Below are 20608 nucleotides of genomic sequence, written 5' to 3' on the forward strand. Positions count from 1 at the left end.
GTTCCTTTGCTGGTATTTGATGGTATTTTAGCCCAAAGATGTCTTTTCTTCATCTTCTTTAGCCATTTGTATTTGATGGTATCCTTTATAGGCATCTAGGAAGCATTTCCATTTATGTTCTGCTAAAGATTCAACTTTCCAGTCTATTTCTAGTAGTGGATAACAGTCTTTTGGACATGCCTTATTTATATCTGTGAAGTCTACACACATTCTCCAGCCTCCATCTCCTTTCTTTACCATTACTGGGTTTGCGATCCACGTAGGGTACGTGGCTTCTCTTATGATTCCGGCTTTTACAAGCTCGTCTACTTCCTTGCATGCTGCCTCATCTCTGTCATTTGATAAACTTCTTTTCTTTTGCTTTACAGGTTCCATGCTTTTTCGTTCATTCAACCTGTGTTCCGTAACAAAGGTCTGTTCCCCTAGGGTGAGCACCCTGGGGACCCCTGTCATATCCGCGTATTCCCATGCGAATATATCGATGTTTTGTTGTAATAATTTGAGTAACTTCTTTTTGAAATCTTCTGGCAGCCCCTTCCCTATGGTAATTAATTGATCAGGAAAGGCTGGGTTCACGAGTACCTTGTCATTATCCTGAGCCTGATCGCTCTGGCTGGGTGTCTTCACTTCTTTTGGTTCCTCTTTTGATTTTTTGACCTCACTAATTTGTTTTGTCTGGTCATAACTTGATTTTATCATTCCGACGCCTGATTTCGTTTGGAATAGTACCATGGCGTGGACTGTGGAAGGTACCATCTCCATTCGTTGTATTGCTGGTCTTCCTAGGAGAAGGTTGTATGGTGAGGGTGCTCGTACTACAGTGAAATCTAGGGTTTCCGTCCGTGCAAACGGAGGGTTCCCCAGGGTAACATCGAGATCTATTTCCCCCAGGGGCCATACGCGGTTTCCGGCGAATCCTGCGAGTGGGCCTGTAGGGTTTGTCATTCTTGCCTTTATTGCTTCTGGTAATTGCAGGAAGCAATGTTCATAAATAATGTCGCATTCGCTTCCATTATCGATATATACTCTTCGTTCTGAGATATCGAATATTTGTGCTTGTATTATTAATGGATCTTTGGTGGCTTTTTTGTCTCCCAAAGCTGGAAAACATAGATCTCTTGACTGGATTTGCGAGTCTTCTGGATCTTTTCGTTTCATGCTTGCTTTATTAGGATCTTTGCCGGCATACATTATCGAGATCTGAGTATCGAAATAGGGAATCTAACCGTTTTTGTGATATTTGGGAGAAAAATTTTCCGGATTTTGACCTTTTTTGGTGCAAAATTTTCTGGATTTTAACCTTTTTTGATGCAGGTTGTGGTGATAAGTAACGATTGTCCCGAGGATGGCGCCAATTGTTTGTACAATGGATTAGGTTAAAGGATTTGGAAGTGTTTGATAGGTTGGACGGCGATTCCCTGTTGGTAGGAGTCTTCCTCCCTTGTACGCCGGTTTAGTTATGTTTAGATCTCTTAGGGTTTTGCCCGTTGATCGTGTATGTGTTTTAGGGTTTTTCCCGTAGTAGGCATAATGATAATGATTAGGGTTTTCCCCCTTTTATAGCTGCTTTTTCGTGGAGAATAAGTCTCTCACGCGTCTTTTATCTTTGGTAACGATCTCCTTTATTTAAGGAAGTGATATGATCGTATCTTTTCGTGTTTATCTTATTTTTCCCAGGCTATGTAATATCATGAATGACCTTTAAACCTACCTAGGGTGAGGCTTTATTCTGGGTGACGGTGGGTACACCATCAGTAATTATATTTTGATAACTTTCGTTGAATTATAACACCTTCTACTAATTCGGGACGACTAAAATATTTGTTTTTAAAACTAAACACCTTCTACAACACCTAATATTTGAGTTTGACAATTACAATGTTTTGTGGATTCCAAAAAAAATAAGCCACCAAAAGATCAGTCTATCTAGATACAGAATTTAATCACGCCAAGCAATAACTGCGCATTTTCAGGATCCCCCATCACTCCACCACCCCATCCCATCTCTCTCTCTCTCTCTCTTTTGTCAACCAATAGTCCATCCCACCCGAAAAATAATAAAATCATCTTCATCACATCACACAAAAACACATAAAGAAAAAAAATAAAAATAAAATGGGAACAGAAACAAACAGATCAACAGTTGAAATAACAGAACCGTTGTTAATTAACGAACCAAAAACACTGGAAACAGAACTACAAAGTGTACCAGAATGGAAAGAGCAGATTACTTTCAGGGGCTTAATTGTTAGTGGTTTGTTAGGTACACTTTTTTGTATAATTACACATAAGCTGAATCTAACTGTTGGGATCATACCTTCCTTGAATGTAGCTGCTGGTTTGTTGGGTTTTTTCTTTATCAAAACATGGACTACTTTTGTTGATAAGCTGGGTTTCTTTGTTAAGCCTTTTACTAAACAGGAAAACACGGTTATTCAGACTTGTGTTGTTGCTTGCTATGGCCTTGCTTTTAGTGGTATATCTCTCTCTCCCTCTTTTTTGTTTTATAATAATCATTATTTGTATAGATTTTGATAGTGTCTAATAGGTTGGGCGTGATCGTGGTTCGTTTTCGGGAAGGGGGTATTTGGGATGTGTTTTGGGTTCAAGATTGTTTACCTTTTTTTTTTTTTTTATGTGAAATTGATTACTTAGTGATAATGGTGTGATAAGTGTTGTAAATGCCATTCAACTTAAGGAAGTTGTTATAGAACCCTCCGATATTATATCCCTGTTCCGTTAATTTCATAGTAGATAGGATGCCTCGTTTTTAAGTACAGTTTCAGTGGAAAAGAGGATTCTATTCAACTTTGTTAACATGGATTTCTTTCGGTTCTAAATAGTTAATTTGGAAAGCATAGTAACGAATTTTAAGGCAACTGACCAGATTAGAAATATCGTGGAAGTATAACAACGGCGGTGCCAATCCCGTTAAAAACGGGGGTATGGGAAAATATGGTGGAACAGTGTTGGAACCAGGATTGAATGTGACCCGTAGCACAAATTTTTTTGTTAGCCTCTATTGCCGCAAAGTAACGATACGTTTAGATTGTTACAATTTTAGCACTTTATTAAGGATTTTTGTCTATTTTTAGTGGGTATTTAAGAGTTTTTGGCACTTTTGGAGTATTATTTTCATATTTCTTAGCACAAATACATATTTATTCTACCCGTAGCAACAACAAAAATACATTGTTTTTCCGAAAAGTTATACTACAAAAATTTAACGGACCCGTAGCCCAGACTACCTCTCGTTTTAGTGTAGTTCCGCCAGTGTGGTGGAAGTATGTTGGTAGTTATTTCAATTTGCCTGTTGGAATTGGTATGTGAGATCATTTAGGTTGGCATGAATGTGTTCATGCTGTAGCCTACAAATATTAACTCCAAACGATAGAATAAGAGTTACATGACAAACATAGCCTAAGCCTTCGCTTCAGAATCAGGGATAGTACAACCATCTTGGCACTAATGGATATAGAAATGTTGAAACGTTATTTGGTGTTATTCTTTGTTACAGTACATGGCATGCAAATTTATTTATATATGTTAATGTTCTCAGGTGGTTTCGGGTCGTATTTGCTTTCAATGGATGAGAGAACATACAATTTGATTGGTGCTGATTACCCTGGCAATCGTGCCGAAGATGTTAAAAACCCTGGTTTATTGTGGATGATGGGTTTCATTTTTGTTGTCAGTTTTCTTGGCCTCTTCAGTCTTGTTCCACTTCGCAAGGTGATAAGTTTTTGCTTTTCCTCTAATATTGATTCATCTTGGCTAATCGTAAGTTAGACTAGCGTATTAAAATGTGCTATACTTGATTATATCTCTTGTGATTACGTGCCCACTACTTCACTTGTTCTTTATCGTATAGATGGCAAAACGAGTAGATGGGTTGGGTAGTGATTAGTGAGTGAATACAGGCCAGGGGGCCTGGTTGGGTTGACATACCAACATTTTTTGTATTCATTTCCATGACTTTAATAAATTAGTGCCAGACTGGATATGATTATAAAAATGTACTATAAAAGTACTGTAATATTCAATAATTTGTTAATATAAATTGACATAAGAGGTTAAAACATTTAAATACACTTTGGGCGACTTTCAACCTGTTTAGGTAAGTTTCAAGTTTAATTAGTTAGACAGACAATGCTCTCCAGTATAACCAGATTCAGGTATGCGTGATATAATTGTCGCCTTTACATCATCTCATATGATTATATCGAAATAATCATGTTTTTTGTTTTGTGCATCCATCTTGGATGCATATTCATCAAAATGATGCATCCAACAAAAAACGTGATTTTTTCGATTTTGAAGGATCAATGTGTTGTTAAACACTTAGATAATGATAATTAGTTATGCACTATCTCGGTTTTATGGACTTTTAATGCATCAAAATGATGTTTTTAAGTGTTCTCATTTGTTTTCATTTTAATTTGGTTCTCATTTGATAGCCACCCTATATATATATATATAGGGGTGAGTTATTTTGAGAACCACTAAAAAAAAAGAACGCGAGAACCAATCTCAACCATCCATTCATCAAGATCAGGAAGGGAAGGGCATGTTTGTCATTATTAAAAAAATTGTCCAACACTCTCTTTCTCTCTCCTCTTATTAAATCAAAAAATATCTAAATCATTAAAAAAACTTTTATCTCACAAACCGTACATCGTTAGACGAAAAAAAAACATGGGTAGTCTTGAAATTTCGTCCTCTTTCATTAGAGATGCGATTCGATATACTTTTGACGACTTTTTAAATTTCGTTTTTTTCCCATCACGTTCATCCTACACATGTGTAAGTACAACCTACACATGTGTAGGAAAGACCTGGAACTGGTGAGTTGTATAACCTGCCCATGGGTAAGTACAAACTACACATGGGTAAGTTACTTATAAAGTTCAAAAATGATGAGGACGCATTGTAAAACCCTAAATACTAAACCCTAAAGCTTAATTTCTAATCTGAGGGGGAGGCTACTTTCTAAAAACCCAAGAAAATCTAAACCCTAAAAACCTAAAACGGATGAGGGTTCCCACTCTAGGGTTTAGGGTTTAAAGCCCGAGTGTTAGCCTATCGGCTAACCCTCGACCTTCACACCCTAAACCCTAGAGCGGGTACACAGTACGCTCTAGGGTTTAGGGGTTGAAGTTGTAGGGTTACGGCTAACCCTAGCTAACCCTACAACTTCAAACCCTAAACCCTAAAGCTTAATTTCTAATCCGAGGGGGAAGCTGCTACATTCTAAAAACCCTGGAAAATCTAAACCCTAAATGCTAAACCCTAAAAAATCTAAAAAGGATGAGGGTTCCCACTCCAGGGTTTAGGGTTTGAAGCGCGAGGGTTAGCCTGGTTAGCCTATCGGCTAACCCTCGACCTTCAAACCCTAAACCCTAGAGCGGGATGTATTAGGGGCAAGTACAACTTGCCCATGGGTAAGTACAACTTACACATGTGTAAGATGAACGTGATAAAAAAAAAAAACTAAATTTAAAAAGTCGTCAAAAGTATATCGAATCGCATCTCTAATGAAAGAGGACGAAATTCTAAGACTACCCGCGCTTTTCTTTTCGTCTAACGATTTACGGTTTGTGAGATAAAAGTTTTTTAGTGAATTAGATAGAATTCTATTAAAGTAAGAGAGAGAAAAAAAAAGGAGCTGACGAAAATACCCCTCAGGTGTTGAGAGGGGTTTTTTTATTTTTAATCTTGTCCATTCATTTTCTTTGATCCAAGGGTGTAGAAGAGTTCTTGGGTTCTTTTTATTTTAGGAGTTCTCAAATAACCCCTCCTCTCTCTCTCTCTCTATATATATATATATATATGAATAGAGGAAAGTTATTTGTAGTACATGTACTTTTTATAGTACATGTGTAACTACATGTGTAACTTAACTTACACACTTCTTCTTTCTTCTTCCTTCCATCTCCGACCACCACCACCACCATGATCATCTCCGACCACCACCATGATCCTCCGGCGACGGTGACCATCTCCGGCGAGACTTACACATGTGTAACTAACTTACACATGTGTAAGTACAACTTTTTTTTAGCATTTTAGCGTTTAAAATTTCTAGGTTTTTTCCTTCGCGAGACAACCACCACCAGCCACCATCATTTCCGACCACCCGGTGCCGGCGCCGGCAGCAAGGGCGGAGCCCGTACGGTAGCATACTGCCACCATCTCTTGGATCGCCGCCCATCAAATCCATACGATTCCCATATGCGTCCCTTGACGGTTAATTTTAGAACGGATAAGGGCCTCTGGCCCGTACCGTATCCACCCGAAAACGAACCTGATTCTCGCCGGAAAGTTAACTTACACATGTGTAAGTTGTAGTTACACATGTGTAACTCTCTCCGGAGATGGTCGCCGTCGCCGGAGTATCATGGCGGTGGTCGGAGATGATCATGGTGGTGGTCGGAGATGGAAGGAAGAAAGAAGAAGAAGGGTGTAAGTTAAATTACACATGTACTATAAAAAGTACATTTACTACAAATAACCCACCCCTATATATATATATGAAAGTTGTTTTTTTCTTTTTCTAGTTGCAAGTAGAAGTATAAGCATAATCTCGCTGTAGTACTTTTTTTGAAGTTTATATAACAATTTTTTTACATATTCTCCTTATTTCTACTTGGATTTGGATTCAGGTCATGGTAATGGATTATAAGCTTACATACCCTAGTGGAACTGCCACGGCAATGTTGATAAACAGTTTTCACACTACCACAGGTGCAGAGCTTGCAAGGTAATACATGTGCATTCTTAGAGTTTTAATCATGTGAGGACAGTTCACTTATGAGAACATAAATCTGTAATAGTAACAAAGTCCAAAATCATTCAAGGATTATAAATCTTCTTGGAAATTAACCATATATGGAACTTGAAAGTGGCACTTTTGACCCAGCTTTTTACTATGTCAAACGGATCAAATCAAAGGGGAAAGGATCGAGCGAATTGAATATCATTGAAGGTGTATTTTTATGCGTACGACCTCCTAGCTCCTATCTCAAATTTGGATCATTATCATAGTAATTTAAATATATTAATCATATTTAAAGCATTAGTTATATGTAGAAGGTTTTAAAATATGAACAAAAAAGCATCCCTGTCTATAAAAATGCCTGCTTGGAACCGCTACCTATTTACCTAACCACCTGACCTTCCACTCTTGCTACCTCACAATCTATCAAATGATACACGCTATAGAGAGAGTAAAAGTTTATATGTCAGAACATCCTCTAGGCATACAAAAGGGTGCTTTATGTAGGATGCTGCACATAAAAATCCTAAAATAGTGAAATCTCATGCCTAATATAGATATTCATTGAGGATCCTGGATTTCACACAAAATAAAAACAAAACTGTATAAATCTCTAGATTTGAGGGAAAATTAAAATCTGAGAATTGTGGCAACTCTATAGGACAAAGCGGCAAACATTTATATCTCAAAAATAAAGACTTCTCATATTGTTGGAATGTCGTCGGCGGAGCCAGAGTTCTTGTTGGGTGGTTTCATTATCAATATTATCAAGGCTTATGAATTATTTAGGGGATGCCATTGCAGATTTACATGAAATTTACACTAAATTACACTAATATTATGGAGTTTCTTTGTCGTTTGGGTTAATTGCACCCTCGAGTGTATGTAGCTCCATCCATGTTTCGCCATTAACTTTTGGAATGTTTATCGCTCTGGCAGGAAACAAGTAAACTCTCTTGGAAAGTATTTAAGCATAAGCTTTGTATGGAGTTGCTTTAAGTGGTTTTTCAGTGGTGTTGGGGATGCATGTGGTTTTGATAATTTTCCCAGTCTTGGCTTGATGTTGTACAACAATACGTAAGTTCATTCGTGCTGAAAATCTAAGTAATAAGAATTTTAAGCATTAGAAACAACAAAGTACTAGTGGGATACCCGCGTGATGCGGCAGTACGTTTGAAAAAGATGTTAATATGAAAAGGTAACGAGAAAGTGGCTTTATTTGATTGTATGTTATGCATAGAAGATTGTGAATTGTTGAAATTTTAAACCAAAAAGAAATCTAAATGCATTATAAGAAGTTATAGATATAGATGAACATAAAACTTTTTCTCACTATGTCTACTCCTGAAAATGAGAAAAACTTGGAAATTTGGAATAGCTGCAAATTAAGTACAAATTGGAATTCGATGATGAAAGGATACATAATATCTGATAGATATTGTTTTGACTCCTTTCTGCAGATTCTACTTTGACTTTAGTCCAACTTATGTTGGATGTGGTCTTATTTGCCCTCACATAGTCAACTGTTCCGTTCTTTTTGGAGCTATTATATCTTGGGGATTTCTTTGGCCCTTCATTACTACACGTGCAGGAGATTGGTATCCAGCCGATCTTGGCAGCAATGACTTCAAAGGTCTCTATGGGTACAAGGTACATATTAGTTATTTACATTTGCATTTCGGTTCCTCTATATCCATCTATGGGTGTGTGTTGTGTGAAAATTTGTCAGCTTTATCAAAACTTAAATGATAATATTGTCAACCGTTGCTGCTTTTTGCAGGTTTTTATAGCCATTGCACTTATTCTTGGTGATGGCCTTTACAATTTGGTTAAAATAGTAGCTATCTCCATCAAGGCAGTGTTGAACAGCAGCACCAAACAACAAAATCTTCCTGTAACAAAAGAAATTCTAGGTGAGAAGTACACAAGATGCGTTCAATGGTCATATATGATATACTCATCGGTTAATAACATAACAGACGTGCTGATTAAAATAAAAGCTAAAACATAACATTTTAGGAGGTTTTCTTCTTTATAACTTTTGACCTTGGAGATGGCCTTTACAATTTGGTTAAATAGTAGCTATCTCCAATAAGGCAGTGTTGAACAGCAACACCAAACAACAAAATCTTTCCTGTAACAAAAGAAATTCTAGGTGAGAACTGAGAAGTACATCAAGATATGTGCAATGGTCATATATGATATAACACATCAGGCAACAACATAACAGACGCGCTGATTAAAATAAAAGCTAAAACATAACATTTTAGGAGGTTTTCTTTATAACTTTGACCGTCCAATGCTGAACCAATATTTACACTTTTGTATGCATTTGACTCGTTAGAAGTGAAGTATAACCCAGATAGGCCCATTTACTAACAAATAGCTTGATAGTCCCACCTCTTAACCAATATACCATGTCCTCTATTATTGTGTTGTCTTATGTTCTTTAACCCCAAACCTTGCAGATTCTGAGACATCCAGATTACAACTTGAGGAAAAGACGCGTGATGCTGTTTTCTTAAAAGACAGTATACCAACATGGTTTGCAGCTTCTGGATATGTAGTCCTTGTTGCAATATCCATGGCTACAATGCCACTTATTTTTCCACCGCTAAAATGGTACCTGGTTTTGTGCTCTTACCTTATCGCCCCTGCCCTAGCTTTCTGCAACTCCTATGGAACTGGTCTCACCGACTGGAGCCTGGCTTCAACATATGGAAAAATCGGCCTATTTATCATTGCGTCAATAGTTGGCAGTGACGGTGGTGTCTTAGCTGGTCTAGCTGCATGTGGAGTCATGATGTCAATTGTTGCCACCGCCGCTGATTTAATGCAAGATTTCAAAACCGGTTACCTCACCTTATCATCAGCCAAATCTATGTTTGTAAGTCAGTTAGTAGGCACCGCCATGGGATGCATCATCGCACCACTCACCTTTTGGATGTTTTGGTGTGCATTCGAGATTGGGACCCCCGATAGTCCTTACAAGGCGCCATATGCCGTAATATATCGTGAAATGGCAATTCTTGGTGTAGAGGGGTTTTCAGAACTCCCAAAACATTGCTTAGCATTATGCTGCGGGTTCTTTGTGGCAGCCCTGGTTCTAAACCTGATTAGGGATTGGGCTCCTTCAAAGGTGGCTCAGTTCATTCCTATTCCCATGGCAATGGCCGTACCATTTTATATTGGGGCTTACTTCGCGATTGATATGTTTGTTGGGACAGTGATATTATTTGTGTGGGAACGAATCAACAAGAAGGATGCTGAAGATTATGCAGGTGCTGTTGCTTCCGGGTTAATCTGTGGTGATGGGATATGGACAATCCCATCAGCAATACTTTCTATCCTAAGAGTTGATCCGCCGATCTGCATGTACTTCGGGCCATCGGTGAGTTCATGAGCAGATAAACTGTAGCTGTAAACCATGTACCTTGAAAGTTAAGACTTAAATGCAGTTGAGATATGTACATATAATCTCACTTTCAGTCTTTCATATCCAGTAATTGATTTATGAGACTAATTAAATGTGTCTCAATCTCTTAATGGGCCTTTCATTTCTTTTTACTACATGTGTTGTGAATTGTGATAATATTTTCCTTATACCTCACCTTTTAACAAGATTGGATATGGTTGTCATTGTTGGCATTAAAATTTATCATTTATAAGTAAATAATAGGTATTGACTAAACATGTATTGTATTTCTTTGACCTTTCTATTGAAAGGGAATACACAAAGGAGATCTCAGAAAGATTTCCCAATCAGGTGTAATGATACCCACCAAATTTGTAATTATTGTGGTACCAACATTTAATCAACCCATGATGTAGGACTTTTAAATTCTGATGCGTTTTGTGCTTCTTTCCTTTTCCACTTTGGCATATGGAATTCTACATAAAAGTAGAAGGTAGACGTAATGAAATATAGGCTTAGAACGTAGACTTAAAAATACGATTTTAGCGTTCATACACATCCGAAGCGTAGTTCATTACCTCGAAATTTCCATACAAAATTCTCTGTATATTATTCGATGAGTGTATGAATCTATTCCTGTCCTTAACAGGGACGGATACCAAAACAAGTGGCTAGTTGGCTACACTGCCTAACTATCCTTTTTAGACCAATCTTATAAATAGATAACAAGATATATAATGTATAATAAAAAGTGTAAATCCCAGGAAAGTGGGAGGGGTATATAGCGTAAACATCTTGATCTACTTCACTTGTAGAGTTGTAGTAATGGGGAATTATTTTGTACGGAAAGATATTCATGCATTCTTGGTAATTGGTATTATCATATGCCTACTTTGGCTACACTACATTCTAACGAATATTGTATGTATATATCTTCTTTTTTTTTTTTCAAATTAAAGATTCCAAACTTTTACTTTACAAACTTTAGTAAGTTATATTGCAATATCAAATAATGCGCATAATTTATTTTTGGCACGACACTTTTTTATACGAGAATAGTACCCGCGCGATGCAGCGGTATTATAACGGTGGTGGTGGCGGTGGAGGTGATGGGTGGTGGTGGCGTGTGGCGGTAGCGACGGTGGTGATGGTGGCGATTGCTTGTGGTAGTGGTAGTGGTAGTGGTGATGGTGGCGATAGTAGCGGCGAGTAGTGTTGATTATTGATTTAATGTTATTTAAATGTATTGTACATCATGCATTAGCATGTATACATTGGTGAAAGTTGAACGTTGAATGTTGAAAACTTTATTTGCTTTATAATATAGTATGAAAGTATAGATAGTAATTATCATAGGGAAGTATAGATAGTAATTATTATAGGGAAGTGATATCTAGATAGTTTTTGTCAAATATAAAAATTGTATGATTCACATACTTATATACTTATGTAGCTGATTTAATAACTAAATTTTTATTAGTAATACATTGAAAATCATAGATTCGTCACTTTTAATTTCTTTATTGAAGAAAGTTTTTTGATACTTATCCCGTTTGTCTACAAGTTGGGTTTTTGTAGTTGACACTCATATGTCGTAATCCATTAAGCACAAATGCACAATACATACAATTATATAATAATATAATCTATATCTAATATTAACATTAATAAAAAGTTGACCACTACATAGACTTTTCTATTGATTTCATTACTTTACATAATAATTCAAACCCATGGCAGTTGTAGATATAAACTATGTTTGGTGTCTAACTTTTTGTGTGTTTGTTATTTTATATTGCAATAGGATGATTAACTAATGGATAATTATTGGGTGGCGATAAACAAATGAAATAATTAAGCAGTCTTAATGGATAATCAAGAAAAAATGAACCAACAAATACACTGTAACACTGTATACACCCTTTCTCATTATCTTATCTATAAGTCTAAATATGTCATCCTTACATATTATAATCTTGCAATTAAACTTATGAATTGTCACTCATATGGAGTACAAAACTAATGTTTTGGTGATAAGTTACTTTCAATAAACTGGTATTTAAATTCTAGACGCTTTTATAATTAAATTGTTGTTATTATTGAATGTAGAAGATACCCGAAATTAAAATGGGTTGCTTCTTTCACTTTTTTTCTATTTTTAATAAATTCTTAAAGTTACATTTGTTGGTTTTATGGTCACAACTCATATTCGTGTCAATTTTATTGGCAATAATAATAGTTTAATAAAACCGTCATTTTCGGACTAAACGGCAATGTTAAGTCAATATTTGACTATAAAGGAAGGTAACATAATAGATGTACACGTAGATTGAAAATTTGTATCTTTATATGCATATATCATCCTTCTTTTTTGACATCTGATTGATTAGAAATGTGAACTAACTAACAAAGGGTATTTTTGGTCGGCTTGCATTCAAGATAGGAAGAGGCTTAATATCAAGCCAGCCTCATTCAATGCATTATTGCATACACATGTATAAACCTGTATGTATATATCTATGTTAGGGAAAAGTGATGCACGTTGGCATAATGTGGAACATGATAGATACTCATCCAATTAAAGTGGTGAAAAATAAGTGTTTTTTTACGACAAAACTTCTAAATTCAAATACTATGATGACACGTCAAATTAGAGATTTTCTATAGAAGCAAAGCCTCCCATTTTCCCTTTAGTCAATTAAACTAAAATATCTTTGTCAGATTTGAAAAATAAATAATAAGCGATATATGAAACACAAATCTAAGGAAGAAAATTATTGGCGATAATTCACGATTTATAAAAATAAAGATAAATAGAGTCTCTTGATGGCACAAGAATTACAAACAACTCAAAATAAAAACCCTAATATAATTAGAAACAATCCATTAAACTAAGTATTTAGCATAAACAAAGACACATAATGAATTAACTATAGTCATCAACTCATCATATCTACAAAATTGTGAATAGTTTCAACTTTGTTCACAATCATACTTTCATATTTAGAATTTAGTGATACTTGAAAATAAATCCTTTTAAAATATCATCGACTTATCTGCCAAGTTACTTTATCACATGGGTTTCATTAAAGGGAAATGATATTGGTACCATTTGTTTTGATTAATATAATACACATGTGCAATACTAGCTTGTATAGTCAGTTGTAAAATTTATACTTTGTGGTACATTGATCAAAAACAATTTTACGAATATCACTTCCCTTCATTAAATGGATTCGTAAACATCGCATATATACGAGCTTTACAAATGACATAACTGATAGTGAGAATTTATATAGGTTTTTTTTTTCGTGTTTACAAAACGAATTATGCATTTTTTTTAGAAATTTTATGTATACTTATTATTTGATATGTTTTAATAATATAACATAAAATCTTAAAGTTAATAGATATATTAAAATGAAGTTGAAAGTGTATTTAACTAATATGAGTTTGTTCCACATTGGTAGAAGTATAAACATTAAGTGTGTTAATAAAAAGAAGTGTTGGGAGAATAATAATTCCTTATAAGGGGCTACACCCCAAATGGGCAAGGAGGGTGCAAAGTGCCCGCGCCTGGGGTCGTGGGCAGTGAGGCGTTTTAGCGACGTTTTTGGTTGACTCGGCTCGACTCCGTTTTTTAGCTTCATGGCTCAGTGTGTTATGTTGTTCCTGGATTAACACCTGGAATAACACTTGCTTAAGTAGTAAGTGTGACACATGTTTATCATCATGCAAAGCTAACAAGTGTATTACACTAACTATTCCAAGATTAAAAACAACTAACACTTAGTTGTTTTAGCTATTCTGAAAAACTCAATAAAAAAAACACACACACTTCACTCTGGATAATCAAGGAAACTCGTTTCCTTTTTTTTCTGATCTTCTATCTTTTCTTGAAGGTAAATTCCGGGTGCTAAGTTAACTCCGACAGTAATAATTGTTGCGGCCGTTGTACCCCGAGAAAACATACAGGTTTACTTGGGTAACCCAAAATCTATTTTATGGGACCTCTATTAAACAAAATCCTCAGCCAGTGCCCTTTTCTTGTTCTTATTTTCTATATTTTGTTTACTATAATTTTGGTTGTTTTTTTTTTACTATAATCTTTTGAAAAAGTCCAATATTGCGTTTTCATAGCATTATAGCAAATAATTATTTTTTCATTTGAACATTTTTTAAAATTTTCAGTGTTTTTAAATGTAATCTTAAACACACTCTAATTTATTAACCAAAAATCACCATAACTAGCAAAATCGATTTATTATCATCCTAATTTAATTTATATTTATTATAAAAAAATAAAAAGTTGTTTTAAAGTTTTACATAATGAGAAACCAAAAGATGAAATAATATAATCCATTTAACGGCCTTCGGCACACGGTCGATTCATAACCGTCATCCCTATCCAATAAATTCGTTCCACGTCATCAATAAAGGCCGATTTCACGACAGTTAGCTACCAAATATAACTATAAAATATACGAGTAAATAGGAATGAGGTACCCAAACAAACTTTTATTTCTTTAATATATATAAGGAAAAAATAGATATTTTATATATGTATTACTGTAATATTTAGTAGTGTCCCCACTGCTTTTCTTTTATCTTCAAAACAACTGTATATTTTCATGGTGATTCGAATTCTAATTCCTTACCTATTGGAGTCGGATCTCACCTTATTCCTTTTTTCCTTGTATATAAATATATAATAATAATAATAAAAACTTAATTCCATTAAATTTCATTTACACACACACACACACATATATAATTCAAACAACTGTTTTTGCTGTTTGATTTTCATTTTATAGATATGGAAGATGAATATGCAAAACTTATCAGGCGGATGAATCCACCCAGGTAGCTACACTATTTATTACTATCATTTTCACCATATGTATATTTATATATATATTATATATCAGTTTATATATGTGTTACGATATATGAATGATTTTATTTTTATTTCATTTCATTGTTTCTTGAGTGTTGATTAATATGTGTGTGTGTATATATATATATTATCTGTATTTGTATATATATATTGTATATCTTGTTAAATAATTTACTTATTATTTATGTTACATGCTATCTGAAATGCTACTCATGCTCTGAAATTGTGTTAAATTTTAAGGTTTTTGAAAAAAAATTATTTTGATTTTTTTTATCCATAAATTTTTTTTTCATATTAATTGTTTATGGAATTTACTAGCTAAATGGTTTTTGTTGGCTTAATTAATCAGCTTTTTTTAATCATAATATATAGAAAACAAGAGATTATTTTCTGGATTTGACTTGTGTTGACTAGGTCCAAAGTGTTGTTTTTGTGTGTGTGTTTGTTTGTATTTTAAAATTTTTAATATTGTGTTTTTGCAGGGTTACCATTGATAATGATTCTTCCCCAGATGCAACAGTAATTCAGGTATGCAGTATGCTTTGTGTGATTTTTCAGTTGACTCGGTTTTACGTTTTAAACTTGTTCATGTTTATTCGTTTATCATACGTTTTGTGGGCTTTATATGTTAGGTTGAAAGTGTTAACAAGCATGGTATTCTGCTTGAAGTGGTCCAAGTTCTTGCGGATTTAGACCTCGTTATTACGAAAGCGTATATCTCATCCGATGGAGGGTGGTTCATGGATGGTATGTTGTTTATGTATATAAGTAAATTAAAATCTGAATCAAAGGGCAACTGGCCTAGGAGTATTCGAGATACACCCGTTTTGGATACTGTGTAAAATATTTGTGAAGTATTTTGGCTTTCAAAAAAACAAAAGAATCTGAATAACGTTTTGTTAATAGGATTTTCCTGCTTGCAGTATCTGATCCAGTTTTCTTGCTCTTGATAGTGTTCAGTGTCTGTAACCGTGACGGAGGCAAAGTTATAGATGAAAGGGTCGTCAGTTATATAAAAAGGGCAAGTAACTTCTCTGATGTCTTTCTGTTTAAAAGCCGCCTTGTGAATTCAAATATCTTGGGTGTAGACGAAGGTTGATAACCAGTTGGTCTTACTGTTTATACTTATACATAGCTGATGTCTGTTTGTTCTTTAGGAAAACAATAAGTTTGAGTTTATATTTATAGAAGCCAGTCTACCAATTTGTGCATGCATATTTGTGTGTTTTTGCAACATAAAAGTGACAATTACAACTTGAACGGGTCAATAAAAAATTAGATAAGAAGGGAAACAGGTTGAACACCTGGAATGGTAAAAAGTTCCCTAAATAGTATAATCAGTAAATATGACCTTCTAGATTGTTTTCCCAAACAGATAAATATTTATATTGATTTTTTAATCATAATCAACACAGTGGTTGTTCTTATATACATGAACAAACAAATGATTGCGGGTCGACCTTATCTAACCTGGATGGTTTCCACCTGCATGAAAAAACCAATGCTACCTGCTTCAGCTAGACCTATTTTGACATTTGAACCAACCCGTCCTACCCACCTATCTTCCCACCTCTAATATTGTAGTATGATGTCTTGGCAGGTGCTTGAAAGCGACACATTTTATCTCCCATCACTGAGTGGTTCAGTTGGATTGAAGCCATCTGAAGATTATACAGCAATTGAACTAGTTGGAACAGATAGACCTGGATTACTATCCGAAGTATCTGCAGTTCTAACGGACCTTGGTTGTAATGTTGTCAATGCGGAAATATGGACTCACAATGCTAGAGCTGCAGCTGTGGTACATGTTACAGATGAAAAAACAAGAGGCGCAGTTGAAGACCCAAAGAGGCTCTCAACTATTAAAAAACTGCTTTGTAATATTCTCAAGGGAAACAATGACTTGAAGACTGCAAAAATGACCCTTTCAACCCCTGGTTTCACCCACAGACAGAGAAGATTGCATCAAATTATGTTTGCTGAGCGGGACTATGAAAATGCAGAACAAGGTGAAAAAGAAAATAGATCAAGGCCGCATGTTACTGTTTCAGATTGTGTTGAGAAGGATTACACGGTTATTACTATGCGGTGTAGGGATCGACCAAAGCTGCTGTTTGATATAATTTGCACTCTAACTGATATGCAATATGTAGTCTTCCATGGAGTTGTCCACACAAAGAATATGGAGGCTTTTCAGGTAGCTAAGTTTCATAACTTCAAGATTATAAGTATAAGTGGCAAATTTGATCCCTTTATAGTTATTGGGTGGATATGGTTTCAAATTTGCATCTAATGGCTACATTTAAAAATATCAGATAAAATGTAAACAAGTTAAGTGACCCGAAGTTACCCAATGTATTTAAGTTGCATAAAATCCCTGAAATTTTGTTCAAGTATTTAATTAATACTTTCATAATGAGGTTTAGAATCATATGTTACACATCAATGATTACTAAAGTTTAAGAAAAGAAAAACAACTGTGTTTTAGTTTTCGGTCAGCCTAACCCAATCCAGCTGGTCCATGGTAAGAAGGAACTGGGCTGACTCGCTACCAAATCTCCCTGACCCACCCATTTTGCCACCTTTAATATTGAGTTTGATTTGGTGTGTTGGTGAGCAACATATGTAAACAACTGAGCCAAACAGTTCATAGAACCTTATTCTCCCAGTTTGTAAAAGGAAAAATGGTCATCCTTTCTTTAAAATTTATGTCTCTTTCCATGGTTTTTGAATGTGGTTTTCTTTCACTAAATGTAGGAATATTACATTCGACATGTTGATGGGAGTCCAGTAAGCTCAGAGGCTGAGCGAGAGCGTGTTATGCAATGTCTTGAAGCTGCAATTGAGAGGAGGACATCTGAGGTATAATAAATACTGAAAAAAAATATATGCTGATAACAACTTGTTCTTATACATACGTATAACGCGTTCTAAAGAAAACAAAAACCCTATCTTTTTGATATCTAAGATTAATTGTTCTTATGTAGGCGTTAGAGCTTGAATTGTGCACCGCAGATCGTGTTGGACTTCTTTCTGATATAACCAGGATCTTTAGAGAAAATAGTTTAAGTATAAAAAGAGCAGAAATTTCCACCGAAGGTGGAAAAGTCAAGGACAAGTTCTATGTTACAGACATGACCGGTAATAGCCCTGTGGACCCGAAGACCATAGAGTCTATTCAAAGACAAATTGGGAAACACACTGCGCTGCATGTCAGATGGAACTCTAGTCATTCACCAGAGCCGCCCCCTGAAGAAACAACAATGAGCTTTCTTTTTGGAAATTTGTTCAAAGGTCGATCATTCCAAACTTTTAAATTGGTTGGATCATTCTACTGATATCGTCGTATGTATATATGGTTGAAGAAAATGGAACCAGTAGTGGATTTTAGTATCTCCAGTTGATACGGAAGGTAGAAAACATAGATACAAAAGGGGGGCAGAAGATACTGTAAATAGACAGTCAGATAAACGGTCTTCCTTCCCTCAAGTGTAGGTATTGCCATTGTAAATAATATGGTATAGGCTTGGTCATCATTGTCTATAGCTAATTTTCTAGGTACAGTTTGATGTTAATATGTGCATACACATGATGCAAATTATCCACATATACATTACAAGTTTATGTGAATATATAATATTTTACTATTTGGTGTTCTGATATGCTAAGCAGATCATCTCGTTTACTGTGAATATAGTTTGCTGAATGAACTATTGTAACATTGGTGTGAATTTTGATATATTTTCTTGAAAGAAATAGTTATTGTCTTCGAGATTTGGTTTCTGAACATACAACATATGCTAGACATATGCAAAAACACTTGCTCAATTCTAAGGATGTTGTAGTCAATACGAGACAGGTTCTTGAATGTGTTTTGTGTCTGAAGATCTATCCTGTTTGACAAACTACTTTTTTCTTTGTCATTCATCTTGTTGATAGATTTGTATATTGAGTTGAAGTGATTTGGATTTCAAAGTTGGTTCATTTCACATATCTAAGTTTGTTCAACTTCACCATCCCTCCTATGTAAACTAGTCCATATCTATGTAATCGGTTCCGCCTAACCTCATACCTATTAAATTTATAAACCTTTAGGTATGTAGACAACCTACAAAGATACACCCTATCATAATACCATCTTCATTCTTCACCTCATCTTCACTGTCACATATATACTCAAAAACACCCATCTTTATTATAACCATCTCAACCTCCACTTTTTAATTTTTGGGTTTCCTTTAATTTTATTTTTTTTCTCTCGCTCACTTGATTATTAATTTAGATGGAAGAAAATGCTCCACAGGTACATTATATTGTGCAGATATGTTAGATTACAAACATGGAACAACAATTGCAAACAAAAAAAAAAACAAAACGGTTGTAGTAACATTGACTCATGAACTATAGTCCATAGGTACAACAAACAGGTTTTCCCTACAATCTTTATGTGCTACATTTGTTTACTCAATAGCGAGACAGTCCCTTCATAGAATAATTTCAATTTAAACCCTTCGATGAGAAATCTCATCACTCATGGATCTGGAGAGGAACTCACCTAAACCTACTATAAATTGAAATAAAATACATGTAGTCATTTCAAAATATGTTTGGTATAGGACTAAACCTTGTGTAGAACAAGTCTTCCGGCCACTAAAACATTTGGTAATACTACATGTATTTATGTAGTAAGAATTTATTAAGCTATATGCCAATATCTTGAACATTAATCTGAAAAAAAATTCATCCAGTAAATATAACCTTTAATTGATACATTAAATCTACAAATTTGAATTTAATTAAATATATTATTTTAGGAGTTTGCTAAACGCTAAGGGCTTTCATTAAGGTGCATTAAATAATTGTACACTTATCATAACTTTCAAGGGTGGACTTTTGATATGGAAAGATACAATTCTTTTATGCATGTTAAGTGAAACCCTAAAGGCTTTTGATATGTAAATAGTATATTTCCACACCTAATCCTGCTCATCAAAAACATTCCGAATGATCCTTGTGTGAACCATTCGTTAGACATAACTACGGAATCCAACATACTAGTACCGCTATCATGTAACCGCATGAACCTGGCCACGGATGAATGCTACAAGTCATAGGTTCAATTTTGCAAAAGACAAGTGAAAAAATTATATCTTGCGATCCATGTGTGAGAATAATGAATCACCGGCCATGAGTTCTATGCCGTGTATGCTCTGAATACTAAAGCGGTACATGGATTAGAGGGTTTCCACCCATTTAATTTAATTTAATTTTTTTGAATCCAACATTTCAATCTTACCATCTTAGATCTTACTATATGCATAAGTTTAAATATCTAATTTATAGATGACATTCAATACACATCATTTGCTTAAATAGTTATAAGTGTGCATAAAAAATTGTATCTTTTATTAATTACATATTTACATGGGACACAAGTTAAAAAATATATATATAGTAGGGTTAAGTACATGAAAATGTAACAAACTATGGCCAAAAAGTTATTGTGTACATGAACTTATAG

At 34.9% G+C, this 20608-nt stretch overlaps 2 protein-coding genes across 3 annotated transcripts; both read left to right on the forward strand.

Annotated features, from left to right (window-relative positions):
• The first annotated feature begins 1880 nt into the window (after positions 1 to 1880).
• On the forward strand, positions 1881 to 10342 carry LOC122578064 (probable metal-nicotianamine transporter YSL6). Its single transcript, XM_043749931.1, has 7 exons — positions 1881 to 2476; positions 3560 to 3732; positions 6663 to 6760; positions 7715 to 7852; positions 8236 to 8425; positions 8556 to 8688; positions 9244 to 10342. The coding sequence occupies exons 1-7, from the start codon at positions 2116 to 2118 to the stop codon at positions 10176 to 10178; spliced, it is 2028 nt and encodes a 675-aa protein (XP_043605866.1). The 5' UTR covers positions 1881 to 2115; the 3' UTR covers positions 10179 to 10342.
• Positions 10343 to 14803: 4461 nt separating this feature from the next.
• LOC122611320 (ACT domain-containing protein ACR6) lies at positions 14804 to 18734 on the forward strand. Of its 2 annotated transcripts, XM_043784329.1 has the most exons (7): positions 14804 to 15053; positions 15570 to 15615; positions 15720 to 15834; positions 16041 to 16108; positions 16688 to 17284; positions 17845 to 17949; positions 18075 to 18734. In XM_043784329.1, the coding sequence occupies exons 1-7, from the start codon at positions 15007 to 15009 to the stop codon at positions 18423 to 18425; spliced, it is 1329 nt and encodes a 442-aa protein (XP_043640264.1). In that variant the 5' UTR covers positions 14804 to 15006; the 3' UTR covers positions 18426 to 18734. The 2 variants fall into 2 exon arrangements, with proteins under 2 accessions (XP_043640264.1, XP_043640265.1); XM_043784330.1 differs by lacking the exons at positions 14804 to 15053; positions 15570 to 15615; positions 16041 to 16108 and having other exon boundaries at positions 15726 to 15834.
• The last annotated feature ends 1874 nt before the right edge of the window (positions 18735 to 20608 follow it).

Source organism: Erigeron canadensis, chromosome 8 (assembly GCF_010389155.1).
Source record: "Erigeron canadensis isolate Cc75 chromosome 8, C_canadensis_v1, whole genome shotgun sequence".
NCBI classification, from domain to species: Eukaryota; Viridiplantae; Streptophyta; class Magnoliopsida; order Asterales; family Asteraceae; genus Erigeron; species Erigeron canadensis.

Excerpts from the sequence above, each read along its gene's own strand:
- LOC122611320 (XM_043784329.1), top strand. The coding sequence starts at position 15,007 with ATGGAAGATGAATATGCAAAACTTATCAGGCGGATGAATCCACCCAG. Across the intron at positions 17,285-17,844 it reads AGAATATGGAGGCTTTTCAG|GAATATTACATTCGACATGT; the intron begins GTAGCTAAGTTT and ends CACTAAATGTAG. Across the intron at positions 17,950-18,074 it reads TTGAGAGGAGGACATCTGAG|GCGTTAGAGCTTGAATTGTG; the intron begins GTATAATAAATA and ends GTTCTTATGTAG.
- LOC122578064 (XM_043749931.1), top strand. The coding sequence starts at position 2,116 with ATGGGAACAGAAACAAACAGATCAACAGTTGAAATAACAGAACCGTTG. Across the intron at positions 2,477-3,559 it reads CTATGGCCTTGCTTTTAGTG|GTGGTTTCGGGTCGTATTTG; the intron begins GTATATCTCTCT and ends TAATGTTCTCAG. Across the intron at positions 6,761-7,714 it reads ACAGGTGCAGAGCTTGCAAG|GAAACAAGTAAACTCTCTTG; the intron begins GTAATACATGTG and ends TCGCTCTGGCAG.